We start from the raw sequence: 15,022 nt of genomic DNA, 5'->3' as shown, positions 1-15,022 counted from the left end.
TTGAAACCATAAAAAACGCTTTATACACGTATGTCAAGCTGTCAGAGCAAACTGAATCAAACTGGGGCACACAATTTTATACTAACTAAAACAGCTGTCATTTACTAAAACGTTTATTTAACTACAAAAAATAACTTGTGAAATTGCTCGCGAGACTTCTGTAAACTCTTTGGAGCTATGATTCAAAAGAATCGGTTCGTTAAAATGAATATTCGCTGATATGAATCGAATTTACCATGTTTCAATACGGATGAGTGGACTAATGCGAGTGCAGGGAACAGGGCTAACATTCGACGTTGCCATTGGTAGTCAAAGTCACGTGACCTCGACACAATAAACACACATGGCAAACAAATGAGATATGGGTGATTCAGACTTACTAGAGCGTATTATCTAAAGTTGAGATAAGAGTGGTAGTTTAACCGCGAAATTTTACAGCAATTATGCTTTAAAAATTTTGTAGCGTTTATGGTGCATTAATATCTTCTTTCCACTTAATAATTGCAGTTGTCTTAATGGCACTTAACATTACATACACCTTCAATTTAACCATTTATGCAACAAACTCAAGTGTGCAGTCCCAGTTTAGAATAAATATTCTTTAGTTCCTCCTCCTTATAAATCAATCCAAGACCACTGACGGTGTGTATGTGGCCCTTGTCTTTGCTTAAACCAACACTGAATTGTTTGTTTAGTTCCTTAGATGTCAATTTAAGTTGTTGGAAAATGGAGTTCTTTCTTGCATTGTGTGGGTGTGCATAAAATGTATGCAAATTGCTGCTCTGCACAAAAAAAAGGCTTTTTTAAATAGTACTAAAAATCTGTTTCAGTGTTGCTCTGTTAAATGTAGCCTAATGGATTTCCAGTTTTGAACTAAATGTAACAATATAAAGAACAGCTGCTCAGCAGATGGCTAATCCAAAGAGGGTTCATAAAAACTAATTTTCCCTACCTCTTAAAAAGTGTTTCGTTAACATTTCATTTTAAACCAATTTGTGACTTTCGCTGAAAATCTGCTTATTTCCAGAGGCAGTGAATCAATTAGGACATTGAAAGCACTAGACCTGCAAAATGCATTCAAGATGCATAGTTAATATCCAGCCCTTATCTAATTTTTTCCAAGTACATTTTCCTTATAAATAGCGTATTGTATTAGCCAGAACTGGCTAAATGTAGGGTACAAAGGGGCTAAAGGCACACCTTATGAAAAATGTGTGCTTTTTTTTCTGGTAACAAAGTGTATCAAGATTGAATATTTTATTTTAATATTGCTGGAGCAACATAATGTGTGAAAATAAATAATTACGGATAGTTGTTTTAATTAAATCTCTTTAAAAAAAAATAATTCTAAAAAAGTGACGAGGGAGCAAGGCCCCCACATTTAGGGTAAATGGCCCCCAGAGTGGTTATAGTGATAATGTGTTAATATAGGGACATTAGCTATAGGTAGGTATAGGTACAGCAAGATGCTTTTTGAGTAAAAAAATAAAAATAATCATATCTTGAGTATTGAAAAAAAGTTTTATGCAATACTTATTAAGAATTACCACTTAAAACAAAAAAAAAAAAAGTGCATGCGCACCATTTTCTGTTCATTTTAATCAAATGTTGTATTTCATAACATCTCAAGTATTCTATAAATAAATGAATCTCTAGTCTGATTTGATCAGTAAATGTGAGCCCACTTTGAAAACTCTTTATAACAAATATAATTCCCCCACTGAAAGTAATATTCCAGGTTCAATACAAGCACAATCAACTACAAGTTAAGCACAATTGACAGCATTTGTGGCACATTGACTACCAAAAATAAAGTCCCTCATTTTCTTTAAAAAAGCAAAAATGTAGGTTACAGTGAGGAAGCAAAAATCAGTGAGGCATTTACAATGGAAGTGAATGGGACAATATTTTGTAGGGTTTAAAAGGCAGAAATGTGAAGCTTTTAATTTTATAAAAGCAATTGCATTCATTCTTCTGTTACAACTTGTGTATTATCTGAGCTGTAAAGTTGTTTAAATTATCATTTTAGGGTTTATTGACATTACATCGTCGTGGCAACAAAGTTGTAAAATTAACTATAACTTTAAACAGAAAAGGTTAGGAAGCAAATTTATCACACTATCATGTTAACACACGTTTACGTCTTGTGGATATTCTTTTGAAACCGTATTTTAATGTTTACGGATTGACCCCATTCACTTCCATTCCTTACTGTAACCCAGATTTTTGCTTTTTTTGAAAGAAGCAAAAAAAAAAAAATTTTTTGGTTATGCAGTTTGGCTGCACATATAATTGTTATTATGCCACAAATGCGGTCGATTGAGCTATTGAACCCAGAGTATTCATTTGTGAAGAAAAATTTGTTTATGGGGGCCTTTAGTCCCAGCAACAAGCAGGGCTTTTTACCTCAAATACTATCCTTTCACTTACTGGTCAGTTTAAAAGAAAGAAAAATAAAAAACCTTTTATTTGATCACATTGAGCAAAAGTCAAAATTACATATGTCTCATTCAAAATTATTAAATCAAATTACCTCAAATTCAGACATTGCACACAATAATCTCATGGGTCAGGAATATTTTGCAGTATGTAGTGGGAAACAGGTGTTCAGGAAAGTTCTATGGAGGTTTTTGTTACTATTAAAGAGCCTTTTACCCCAGTATAGCCCTGTTGTACCCTTTTAGTAGAGGTCAACCGTTAGTGGATTTTGCAGATACCGATAACTAAGGTGGTGGATATAGCCGATGTTTTAAACATGAATTTATATAATGTAAGAAAAATAATTGTCTTCCCTTAATATGACAGGCACAGACAAGTGTCCAAAATGAATAAAATCAGAGAGGCATATTATTGTGCAACTAAAATCCCAATACTAACCAGTAAATGTTTCTGTATACTCAAATTTTCCTTTGCATGCCCTTGCTTCAATTTAGAACACTTAATTTATCTAATCAAAATAACAAAATATGCATTGAAGGATAAAAATATTGTCGAATAGTCAATGTTGACAGATTTAGACACAGTAAATCCCCACAAGTATGTGATTGTTTTTATTTCACCTCTAGAGGCCACTTTTATACAGTAGAACCAAGATGTTCTGACTGTAGAATCTTCCAGCTCCAGCCACAGAGCAACACAGAGGCTTAATAATAGGAAAAATCTAAAAATATCAACAACTATTAGCATAAATTGTTTCCGATAAACAATAGTTCCAAAGATAAACTATTGGCAGTGAATAATCGTTAAAACCTATATACACCTATCTAGCTCTACCCTATAGTATTTGATGGCTCTTTGTACACTTCCATTTTGTGAATATTTTTTTAAACATTTCTATACCTCAAAATGTTGTTGAACCCATCTTTATCTTCTCTAATTTTTATCTCCCTTCAATTCCTGGACAGATAAAAGTTCTAAATCTAAGATTTTGATAATGAGTGAGAATGTAGTACAATTTACATATTTACCTGTATCTTTAACATCTAGAATATTTTTTAATGCAAATGTAGTACCTCACATGACGATGTCAATTTTACACTTCTCCAGACTTCAGTGAAGTTACAAATGGCTCTTACATTTATCTCTGCACATTTAACTGGAACAGGAGAACATATTTCAACATTAAAAAACAATGCACCTTTAAAAAACTAAATTATGCATACCAATAAACAAGTGAGATCACCAAAAACATTAAACAAGAAAATATGCAAGTTATTTATACGGAATATTTTATTGGTTCAGCTGACTGAAAAACTGATTTGGGTGGTGGGGGAGGAGAATATCTTCCATTGTATCCCAACACGCAGCCAAAATTAAAACAAATTCTCTGTACCATCCTCTCCCTGTTTCGAACACTGATAAAATCAATACTGGGCTGTAAAATGTAACAAATACGTGCATTCATCACCAGACCAGTGTTTCTTTTATCTGCAGAGGCACATTTGCACATGCACAACCATATGCACACAAGAATTACTCAAATGAGAAGGGTTAAAAAAAGGAAAGGATAAAATGACGAACAAATAAAAATAAAAAAGGGAACTAGAAAATAGTTATTCATGTAGCACAGTACTGAATGATATACAGAAGACACACGGGACAGATACAGTACTGCTAAAAGTTGTTCAGATTTTTTTCCTTTACTTGGACAGATCAGCTGGTGCAATACATATAAAGCTGGAGGTAAAAGCTATACAAGTTGCCTCCCTAAACTTGGGTGGGTAGGGGGATAGTAAGAGCCCAAAAAACTATTTACACTTTCTTTCTCATAAGGTTAAGATCACATGGACGGCACACATAATGCAAAAATGGGGCAGATAGATGGGGCAGAAGCGCATGGCAGAAAAGACGGCAAAATACAGCTGAAGCAGATGCATGGCTCCTTAAAGTCCAAACTTTCCACAAGTTCACTCTTCCCTTCCGGACTTTTTATTCTTCTTAAGAATGGCTAATCTTAAATCGCTCTTTCGTTTCGTACGTCTTGATGCACTCATCTTCGGTCCCTTCTCCCGACCTTCCGTCGCACCTAGAAAGCATACACCATTATTATTATCACATATTCACAAATACAACATCATTTCATAATTGGCAGGGTTCCCATTCTTTTTGATCAATGAAATTCCATGACTTTTCCATGACCTTTTCAGTCATTTGTGATAACTAGATACAGAGTTTTACAATTCATTTTGATTTATCAGGTTCAGTAATGAATCATTCAGATTTTTGAACTTTTTTCCCGACCAATTACCTGAAAGGTAATTGAGTGACTCAAAAGGAATGATTTGCTCATAAATCAGGCATCACTATTGCTTACAATCAAATTTTACCCTATACAAGAGCAATACCAAGCTGCTGAAATATTTAAGAGCAAAGGAAAACTAGATCATCGATATACAGTATTTTGTATATGTATATTCACTATAGAAATTTACATGACGTTTTCATGACATTAAAGCCTTGAAAACATAATTTCATAATTCCCTGATGTCTCCAGGTTTTCCAGGACCGTGGGAATGAACCCTATAATGATGACATTCAGTGACAGTCATAATTGTTTTCATTTAAAAGAGAAACAGACAGGGTTCCCACTCCTTTTGTCCAATTAATGTTTTATGAATTTTCCAGTCATTCATGATTACTACATAAGGATTTAAAAACATATTTTTATAAAGATTGCTGGAGCCAATTTCCTTTGGTATGTCAGGAACCAATTCTTGGTGTTATTATAATAAAAAATGATTTTTATACGTTTACAAATGTATTCAAAAAACAAACAAGAAAAAAAAAAACATAATAATTCACTGATATTGTCAGGACTTCCATGTCAGTGGAGACCCTGAAGAGAAATATCTTACTTTAGGTGAAGTGTCAAATGTTGTCTCCTCTTCCTCCTCACTCTGTTGAGCTGTGTCCATTTCCTCTTCAGACTCCTCTTCCTGATTGGCAGCAGCTCTGGTTCTCCCAGCACTGAAGCAGATTGAAAGTCAAAATCCATGAACACAAGCATGACAAGCAGATCTGTGTTCGTCAGTATTTTTTTCTTCTTCTCTCGCCTCCCTCCTTTCTCCCCAATTTGGAATACCCAATTCCCAATGCGCTCCAAGTCCTCGTGGTGCCATAATGACTCGCCACAATCCGGATGGCGGAGGACGAATCTCAGTTGCCTCTGCATCTGAGACAGTCAATCCACGCATCTTATCATGTGGCTTGTTGAGCGTGTTACCGTGGAGACGTAGCGCAAGTGGAGGCTTCATGCTATTCTCTGCGGCATCCACACACAATTCACCACACGCCCCACCGAGAACGAGAATCACATTATAGCGACCACAAGGAGGTTACCCCATGTGACTACCCTCCCTAGCAACCAGGCCAATTTGGTTGCTTAGGAGACCTGGCTGGAGTCACTCAGCACGCCTTGAATTTGAACTTGTGACTCCAAGGGTGGTAGTCAGCATCAATACTCGCTGATCTACCCAGACCCCCCTGTGTTTGTCAGTATTGAGGTAAAATGTCTGAGAGACTTATTTAAAATGTACCTGGCTTTCTTAGCCACCGTTTGTGATTTTGGAGGTCGTCCTCTTCTTTTCTGAGGTGTGGATTCAATAGAATCGCTGGCTGCCTCTGATGTCTCCACTCTGTGAATAATAATTTACCATTTAGTTAGACATTTTTTTTTTTTGGACTGTTTTCTTGTCCTAATCCACAAGTGCTATATATTTAAGGGATAACCCACAGCTAGGTCTGCTTTAAATGATTTAAATGCACGACATCGAGGCAAAGTACATTTAAAATAGTTCAACACACCTAGCCATGGATTATCCCGCTTATACCATGGTCATTTGCTAGCATTGATTAATTAAAGCTGTCATTAACTTTATCTACAGGTTGTTATTGCCGGAGTTCTGTCTGTTCTAAATCAGACACAGAGATAAAGTAGTGTTATAATAGTTTTTAGGAGACTAAACACTCTTTAAAAACTGTGAATTTAAATACTCAATCCAGATATAATAATAGCCACATAATTTAGGTTGGCATGTATGTCAGTGTTGTTGTGGGTGCGAACATAAAAGAGATAGAGAGAGGGAACACAAGGGCGCTTTTCAACAGAATCGAGTAGATCTCTATAGAAGAAATGGATATAACCACTGGAGTCGTATGATTACTTTTATGCTGTCTGTGTTTTTTGGAGCTTCAAAATGTTGGTCACCATTTACTTGCATTGTAAGGACCTAGAGAGCTGAATTGTTCTGCAGAAAAAAGTCATACACATCTGGGATGACATGAGGGTGAATGAGAAAATTATTATTTTTGTGTGAACTATCCCATTTTGGGTCAGAATAGACCAAAATATTAAAAAAATTTCACTACAAAACTTACCATTGCAGTCTCTAGACACAATCTTGGTTTCAAGCACTTCCTAGTGCTTAACGCATGCGTAGTGCAATCGAGCTTGAAATCATGATCGCCAAGGAGACTGCTGATGTCAAGATTTATAGAGAAAATTGAGATACATTTCGGTCTGTTCTCACTCAAAACTGTCTGGATCGCTTCAGAAGACATGGATTAATCCACGGGAGTTTATGGATTACTTTTATGCAGACTTTGTGCATTTGGGGCTTCAAAGTTTTGGTCACCATTAACTTGCAATGTATCGACCTACAGAGCAGAGGTATTCTTCAAAAAAATCTTTGTGTTCAGCAGAAGACAAAGTCAAACACATCTGGGATAGCTCGAGGACAAGTAAATGATGATAAGATTATCATTTTGGGGTATACTATTCCTTTAAAATGTTTGAGCCAATCCTTTTCTATAATTGGTAAATATGCAACTGGGTTCTGTATGACTTAGGAACATGGATCCATGTATAGGAAGCACTTTAAATTGAAGCCTAGATGATATTGTTTTTATATTTAATTAATATATGCAATGTTTAAACTAAATGGGTATGTTACAGGGAATCTGCAGGGAGAGAATTTTAGGAAAAAATTATTCACGTCAAACAAATTTAAGGCTTCCACCAATGACATTTAAGACCCTTTCTATGTTAAGATATTTAACTTAAATAAATATATATATATTTTTAATTAAGACATTTGAATACTGCAGACAGTCTGTGTTCTGGCACACTGTGTTACGTTTTGGTATTGTAAATAAATACACTTTATTACAACTGTTTTTATTGTGATGTTGTAATAACCACACCTGGCACCAATTAAAAATTAACTGGGCCTTACATGGAGCACCAATTAATGTTATGATAATTACAGTATTGAGATAATACTGCAACATACTACAGAACAATATTATAACATATATAGTCCTAAAACTATCCTCACAAATTCCTAAAAGGATTAACATACATATGGTCACTCACCGAGGTTTGCGCCCTCTCCTGCCCTTGGGCTTCACCTCCATATTCTCACTGCCTCCATCATCCTCTTCCTCTTCCTCCTCTTCCTGCTGCTGCTCTTCTTCATTCTCCTCCTCTGCAGGCGGAGCAGCCTTCCTGCGGCCCCTCCTGCCCTTGTTGGGCGTCTCGTCTTTGGCGGCAGCCGACTTGGGGGGCCGTCCTCTGCGACCCCTCTTGGGCGGACTGTTCTGTTCATCTTCGGTCTCCATGGTCGTCTCTGCCATACTGCTGTCCTCACCCCACGGTTCCTCTGTATCATCAGTGCTCGTATTGGCTGCTTTCTTGCGGCCCCGCTTGGGCTTGGACTCCTGGCTCTTGTCGTCCTGGTTAGAGGCGGCACCCCGTTTGCGCCCCCTGGTGGGCTTTTCAGTCTCGGATGGGCTCTTCATAGAAATGTCTTCATTCTCACTGTGGTCCACATCACCGGAGTCCAATCTGGAGTGATAAAAAAAAAAACAACATTAAATCTAGATTCAGGATCCTCACAGCACATCGTTATTCATGACATTTGAATTTAATGATATATTTTAGAGTGGAGTATAACAAAAAAATGCATATTCCCTAGAATATTGCTAGGGTGCTGTGGCTGGTTGCAGAGGCATTGCTATGTGGTTACTAGAGTGTTCTGGATGGTTGCTAGGGCATTGCTTGGATGTTCAGGGAAGTTGCTTACTGGGTTATTCCATGTCAAATCAACAACATTTCAGAAACTTGTGTTAATACTTTTCTAAAGAAAGATAAACAGCCAAAATGAAGATGAAAGCCAAAATGTAAAATGCCATGGATTAGTATTAACTGTGTAATCCTTTATTTTGTAGAGTAGTCAAAATTATTGATTTGGAGTAAAGCTGCAGGTATAAAATAACCTTAGAAAGGTGGCAGCATCATTATAATTAATTTTTCCAGAGAAAGGTCTATTGCTTAAATAATTTGACTTCAACACCCCTTCTTGCAATACATGTGCCAATGGTCAAGGAATGGTTCTCACGATTCGTTTTGATATACGATATGAGGTTCACGATTCAATATTATCTCAATTCAATATAATAACACTTGCATGACAAAGTATGACAGAAAACGTAATTTTTAATTTGTTTAAATGTTTGCAAAAAATTTTTTATTCACATTAAAAAATAAGAGTTTCTCATATATGACATTTGACGGGTCATTTTTATTTATGATCACATGGACAGAAAACAAAATGGCAAATTTTGAAATATTTAGTTTTGCCTCAATATGGTTCATAATTTTTTTGGTTCACAATATATAAAAACCGGATACATTTCGATATCGTCCCATCCCTACAAAAAAAAAAAAAAAACACTCCAGTGTTTAATCCATGTCTTTTGAAGCAATTCAATCAGTTTTGGGTGAGAAACTGATTCAAACTTAACCATTCCACAATAAATTTTAACATTGAAATCTCCTTGGAGTGATCATTATTTGAAGCTCCATTACATTTCCTCACACTTGACGCATCCACAGAGCGTAGGAAGTTTTGGACCCCATGAACTGCATTTTATGGATATAAAAACGTCATATCTCCTTCAAAAAGAATCATCGTGTTTTGCAGAAGTCATATGAGTGAGACCGCATAAGATTAAATTTGAAGACCCAGTATAGTTAAATCCCAGAGATATTGGGCTTTTGAGTCTTTTGAAACTAGAAATGCATCATATCCCTAGCACAGATATGAGTAAGGCACCTAATTTATTTAACTCATGGTTAAAGGTTTGTTCAAGTCCCTTACCTCAAGTAAAGAAATAGTAATGTTTGTCTTCATCTAGTTTAATCTTTTAAAGGAGAACAGGGAGCACTTCCAATTGTTTAGAGGAAGTGTTAAATCATAACCGTAACTACGTTTCCATCCAAGGATTTTTTTGAGAAAGAAGTTTTAGCGCATCAAAATAAAGCTGATGGAAACACAAATTATCGCTAAAATTTACAAATGTGGACATAATATTTTTCCATTTAACTCTAGCGCATATACAATGTAGATACTTCAAATGTCGCGATTGTACGTGATTATGGATAGATTTTAATGGCGTATAGATCCGATACTGCATATATGACACTTCCAGGAATGCCAACACAAACATCTCGTATCATGCACATCAACAAGTGCACGGAGAACAAATGAATGGCCACTGTTTGTGATTAATCACGGTAGACATTTGTTTATTTATTAAAGTTGCTTTTACACACTATTCAAAATAATAGATGGCAGTCATGGAATTCAACACATTTATAAGATCACTAAACAGCTGGACAATTATTAAATAGTTCAGTCCTACCTTTACTGGATGCTTTTAAGTGGTCAGATACTTTAAATTTTTTGTGAGTTATGTTTCCAGCTGCACTGAATACACGTTCAGAACATGGTGTTAATCTCGTGAACAAAATTATTAATGTTTGAGGTTTTATTTGATTCCGCTAATCAAAATGGGAATATGAGGATAATTCTAACAATTTTAATTCAAACAGGTTGCCAGCTGTCATAACCTGTGGCAACCTGCGATAGGCACAACATCAGGAGAACCAATATTACGGTCCTATCAGAAGGGCAACTGTTCCCTATTGATTTCAATTCCTCCTCTTCTGAATACATTTATTGGTGAAATTAAAATGACAGTCAGCAGGCTAATTTCAATGAATAGTCTCAATACTCTCCATTTTAAGGAATTAGGGACATCTGGTAGCCGAATAAGTGATAAGCACACATTTCTGTATGGAAATGGCTTAAGGGAAGATGTCTTTTAAGATAAACCAAATCTTATGCAACAAAGTGTTTTTTTAGGCATGACACACACATCTTGCACACCATTTTATCGATAAAACGCCATTTGAATAGAAACATGCATGTTTTACGCATTTTCACTTTGTCGATAACAAAATGGTGTGAAAAGTGGATGGAAACTAGGCTAGTATGTGTCAAGCAGGTTGTGAAAAGCCATGAACTTCTGACTGAGGAAATGTATGCGTCACAAACCAGTGATTACAGATAAACTCAGACTAATGAAGCACATCAAAAGATAAACAACAAAATAATTTTTTCATCTGTTCATCTTGATCTCATTATAAAAGTCACCTACGAGTTTGACCATTATAAATCTCATAGGGACGGCATGAGTCATCAAAAGTGCATCAAGCACAAAGTCTCCCCACAGTAGAAATGGCTGGATTCAATGAGAGTGCATGTTGGATGTTGCACAGGTGAGGTAAAGGGAAACAGTAATTATTGTGCCTTCCTGACCCACAGGATGAAACACTCCATTCAAAAGAATCTCAATGACATCTATTCAGCAATGTTTCTTCACCATAATAGCCATTGTAAACCTTCCCTTCCTGCTTTCCCTTGTGTCATTATGATTACTGAAAACTGTGACCTCAAAAGAGATTGTTTTTAGTCCGCAGTAGGAAGAGTGACAGCCAGATTTTGCAGAATACAAATTTTATTCTAATATCTAAAATAGATTCAGACCACGCATTAGGCTGCAGACTGCTGCCTATTATCAGAGTTGTATACAATACTTTTAAGTGACAGAGTAGGTTTCATGTTCTTTATAATACATGCATATCTATGTTCATCACCATTAGTTATAAGACAACGGGCAACACTGTGACAACCTCCCCACCCCAGTGGTAGGGTGCAACCGGCTGTTATGCACTTGACATAAACATATTAACTTACATAAAAGACCTTGTGAAAACTTGAAATCCTTTCCTAAAATAATGTCATTTAATGAGTATAATGAAGTATTAGATCTTTAGTATCTTTGTTGTGGATTCTGTATTACAGGGGCGTATTCATTTTCAGTTTTTAGAGACTTCTTTGATTTTGCGCTACGGAGGACGCTATGGTAACAGCATTTTCCTAAGATATTCATTTAGCGAGCAGCTCAAGCCAAACACACAACACAACTATGTGTAACTACACATTCCTTCGTCCTCGACTAAGTTACAATATTGAAATCCTTTCACAAACTCACTCCCAGAAGAGTTTATTCATGATATCATGTCAACAAACAACATGAAAGAAAGGGCTTGGGTCAGTTTATGCGCTCATTCTACCTGTTGTGCATTCGCTAACTTCACCGATTTAAGTTATAATATTATATTAATGTTGATGATATTGCTTATTAGACTCATATATTTAAGACGCGTTTGAAAATAGGTGACTAAAAAGCACTTCATATTACCGGGGCTCATGCAAGGGGCAATCCTCACAATACTTTCAGCCTTTCATGCTCCATTGTGTGTTCGCTTCATTGCAGATGTAAGTTGTAATTTTATATTTATGCTGTTGATGGCTTGTTTATCTCAAATACACACACACACACACACACACACACACACACACACACACAATTAGTTCCAGTCCTCGAATCTGACTGGACGAGAGACGTTCCATGAGCACTGATGGTGTGACAGCTTCACTGTGTGTATCACTCCGCTTGTGTTCGTGCTGTTCTAAACTAAAATGTAAGCGTAGTGCATATGTGTTAGGAGTTACTGTCTTTATTTTTGAAATTACATATGTTAGCCAGCAGGTGGTGGCAAACATTTTTGCATGTAAAATGAGCCAGTTGGTGACGTAAAGTGAATCCCATTAGTCATTGTTTACATAGAACAGCTCTGTGAGTTTCCACATCGGATTTGTTAAAAATGGCGGAGGACGTCACCGTTTCTATAGTGAATGACATTTGCGCACATGCTACCCCGAAATAGAGAGGAATACCCCACTTGGACGTCTATATTCCACTGAGAAACCTGACCTTCAGAAAGCTGCAAGCATCTCTGATTGGGTGTGGCAACAGGTGATCGCACACGCTCCATCTCTCTCTCTCTCTCTCTCTCTCACTCACACCCATTCATCTATCCTGGTTTATCCAATGACTTGTTAGAAACAGCACAAGCCGTGATACTATTTCTGAAGTGAACATTTTGAATTACTGAGCATCAGGTTCACCACTCTTACCAAGGCCCTTCTCCCCTGATTGCTCAGTTTGGCCAGGTCTAGGAAGAGTCCTTGTTGTTCCAAACTTCTTCCATTTAAGAACTTGAGGCCACTGTGCTCTTGGGATCCTTCAATGCAGCCAAAATGTTTGTGTAGCATTCCCAAGATCTGTGCCTCAACACAATCCTGTCTCTGAGCTCTGCAGGCAGTTCCTTTGACCTCATTGCTTGGTTTTTGCTCTGATATACATTTTCAGCTGCGAGACATTTTATAGACAGGTGTGTGCCTTTCCAAATAATGTCCAATCAAATGAATTAGACACAAGTGGACTCCAATCAAAGTGTAGAAACATCTCAAAGAATGAAAAGAATTGGGATGCATCTGAGCTAAATTTCAAGTGTCATAGCAAAGGGTCTGAATACTTTTGTCAATGTGAAATTTCATTTTTTTTTTTTAATAAATTTGCAAAGTTATTAAAAAAAAAATCTGTTTTTTGCCTTGTTATTATGGGGCATGGATTGTAGATTGATGTGGAACATTTTTTCTATTTAAAAGCATCTTAGTTTAAAGCTGCAACATAGCAAAATGTGAAAAAATACTTTCTGCATACACTGTAGTAAAAAGGAGTTACAAGTTGGTCCGCTTTGCACCCAACACCAATCGTATCCCTACAAGACATGAAACCACTACAGTTGTATGGATTAACTTTAGGTTGCCTTTATGCATTTTATGGAGCCTGAAAGTGTTTGATCCCATTGGCTTGTATGAAAAAGAAAAAACTCATCTTCATCAAAATATCTTTGTGTTCTGCAAAACAAATAGAAAGTCTTACAAGTTTGAAACAGCATAAAGGTGAGTAAATGAGGAGAGAATGACCATTTTTGAGTGAACGGTCCCTTTAACCGGTTAACGTGTTTAAAGCTAGATATCTGAATAACAAATTTAAAGGTGACTATCACCCCCTGGAGTACTGAGGCTTGTTAGCGCAATAGTAACGCCCCTACCACCGTGGTGCTCGAGTCAGAGCCGGTTATCGGTGAAATTGAGCAGTGATCAAACACATTTATTATCAAACTGACAACATAAACACACAAGCACCTCACAGTCTTTGCTTATGAAGAGGCTGTAGCCATTGAAAAACGAGTGAGTAAAATATTTTAACATTTTGAATCACAATACACTAAATATAAAGGCCAAAACACTTACTCATGCTGTGCATCCCAAGATAACTGCATTCAAAAATGTAAACTCCAGAAGCATCTGAAGCATTGTATTAATTAGTGATCACCACAGCAATTCAGGCTTGAAATGTCTCAAACAAAACCACAAATTTGCCATTATTCCTCCTCATTCGAAGTGTATATTCAAGCCAGCTGACCCATAACCAAGGAAGTTTGGGTTAAGGAATGATAGTTTTGAAGGAAAACAGATGAAAAGACACCTTACCATCTTCACCAACATGCGAGTGACGCTTTGTTAAACTCTACGCAAGTTTGTGGTATTTATAAGAAAAGGGCAGGTTTTAAGCAGACTAAATGATGGAGAAGTCCTCCATACATCACTAGAGAGACGTCTGTCGTTTCACCGGAAGATGAATCGTTCACAATAAGATCAATAACAGTGTGTATTTTCATTTCATGCCGACTTTAAATGATAATGTAATTGGTGAAAGTTTCTTTTAAACATTTCATCCAAACAAAAACATCTGAATGAATCCAATCATTAAAATCAATTAGACCTTCCTACTCTTCTAGGGAGGACAATATTTTATAGTCCAGAGATCTCTCATACCTTCTTGCACAATACTACATATAGTGCAATCAATCTATATATCAATCTGCTTTGTGAAACCTCTCTCCACATTCCACCATCCTTAATCCACAACATTGAACACAGCAATCCATCCACATCATCTCTCCTGATGTGTACACGTGCATTTGTGAGGACTGACCTTCCTTTACTGCGGCCAGGGGAGCTGGGGTTGGAATTGCTGCTGGCATTGCTGATGGTCTCCATGCGGGAGAGTTTGGTCTGCAGTTTTCCAGTGGCAGACAGGGGCTTGTTCACAGCACCCAGCACGTTTGCTGCCTTAGGCTGAAGATAGAAGGAAAAAGAGAATCAGGCAGTCAATCTTTCACAGTCATGTCAAAATGAAG

At 36.7% G+C, this 15,022-nt stretch overlaps 1 protein-coding gene across 3 annotated transcripts in view; it reads right to left on the bottom strand.

The window, feature by feature from the left end:
* Positions 1 to 3,711: 3,711 nt before the first annotated feature.
* Positions 3,712 to 15,022, bottom strand: part of pds5b (PDS5 cohesin associated factor B) — a 49,157-nt gene continuing 37,846 nt past the window's right edge. For all 3 annotated transcript variants that reach the window (XM_052107402.1, XM_052107403.1, XM_052107404.1), the window contains exons 30-34: positions 14,818 to 14,960; positions 7,874 to 8,344; positions 6,036 to 6,134; positions 5,355 to 5,466; positions 3,712 to 4,525 (exon numbers count right to left, since the gene is read on the bottom strand). In XM_052107402.1, coding sequence (XP_051963362.1) covers positions 4,490 to 4,525; positions 5,355 to 5,466; positions 6,036 to 6,134; positions 7,874 to 8,344; positions 14,818 to 14,960 — 861 coding nt within the window. In that variant the 3' untranslated portion in view covers positions 3,712 to 4,489. The remainder of the gene's footprint in view (positions 4,526 to 5,354; positions 5,467 to 6,035; positions 6,135 to 7,873; positions 8,345 to 14,817; positions 14,961 to 15,022) is intronic.

This window comes from Xyrauchen texanus, chromosome 36 (genome assembly GCF_025860055.1).
Source record: "Xyrauchen texanus isolate HMW12.3.18 chromosome 36, RBS_HiC_50CHRs, whole genome shotgun sequence".
Classification (NCBI taxonomy): Eukaryota; Metazoa; Chordata; class Actinopteri; order Cypriniformes; family Catostomidae; genus Xyrauchen; species Xyrauchen texanus.
Note: the sequence above shows the minus strand (reverse complement) of the source record. Positions and strands in the feature narration are given on the sequence as shown.